The sequence below is a fragment of the Buceros rhinoceros genome, unplaced genomic scaffold, assembly GCF_000710305.1.
Source record: "Buceros rhinoceros silvestris isolate BGI_N320 unplaced genomic scaffold, ASM71030v1 scaffold18195, whole genome shotgun sequence".
Lineage (NCBI taxonomy): Eukaryota > Metazoa > Chordata > Aves > Bucerotiformes > Bucerotidae > Buceros > Buceros rhinoceros.
In genome coordinates, this window is record NW_010413594.1 from 1 (window position 1) to 606 (window position 606).

A 606-nucleotide genomic window follows, 5' to 3' on the forward strand; every position below is an offset into this window, starting at 1 on the left:
CTAAAACTCCCAAGATGGTTCCTCAAGCCCCTGAGATGCTCCCCAAGCCGCCAAGGTGGCCCCCAACCTCCCAAGATAGTTCCTCAACCCCCTGAGATGCTCCTCAAGCCCCTGAGATGGCCCCCAAACCGCCGAGACGGCCCCCCCGCCCCCCAAGATGGCCGCACCGTTGATGAGGTAGGGGTGGTTGCAGCACTTGCGCAGCTCCATCATGGTGTTGAGCAGGTTGGGCATGTTGGTGTGTCCCGCCCCCTTGGACAAGAAGGAGAAGTTCTTCTCCAAGATGGCGCGGTAGTACTTCTTCTGGATGTTGGTCAGCTCCACCTCGATGATGGTCTCCTGCTTGGGCGCCAGGTTCTTCTCCACATCCTCCTTCAGGCGCCGCAGCATCATGGGCTTCAAGATGGCCTGGAGCTTCTGGACCTGCGGGCAGAGAAGACAACAGGGGAGTGCAGGAGAGCAGAAGGTCACAGAGAAGACCAGGAGGAAGTGGAAGGGGACCAGGAGGGGGTGGAAGAAGACCAGGAGGGGGTGGAAGAAGACCAGGAGGGGGTGGAAGAAGACCAGGAGGGGGTGGAAGAAGAACAGGAGGGAGAGGAAAGTGAA

General features: G+C 59.6%; 1 protein-coding gene across 1 annotated transcript in view; it reads right to left on the reverse strand.

Moving 5' to 3' along the window:
• Nucleotides 1-167: 167 nt before the first annotated feature.
• The window catches only part of LOC104494036 (chromodomain-helicase-DNA-binding protein 8-like), a gene marked incomplete at both ends in the record, with an annotated part of 7,008 nt that continues 6,569 nt past the window's right edge, over nucleotides 168-606 (reverse strand). The window contains one exon of the mRNA XM_010136819.1: nucleotides 168-423. Within this exon, the coding sequence (XP_010135121.1) occupies nucleotides 168-423 (256 nt within the window). The remainder of the gene's footprint in view (nucleotides 424-606) is intronic.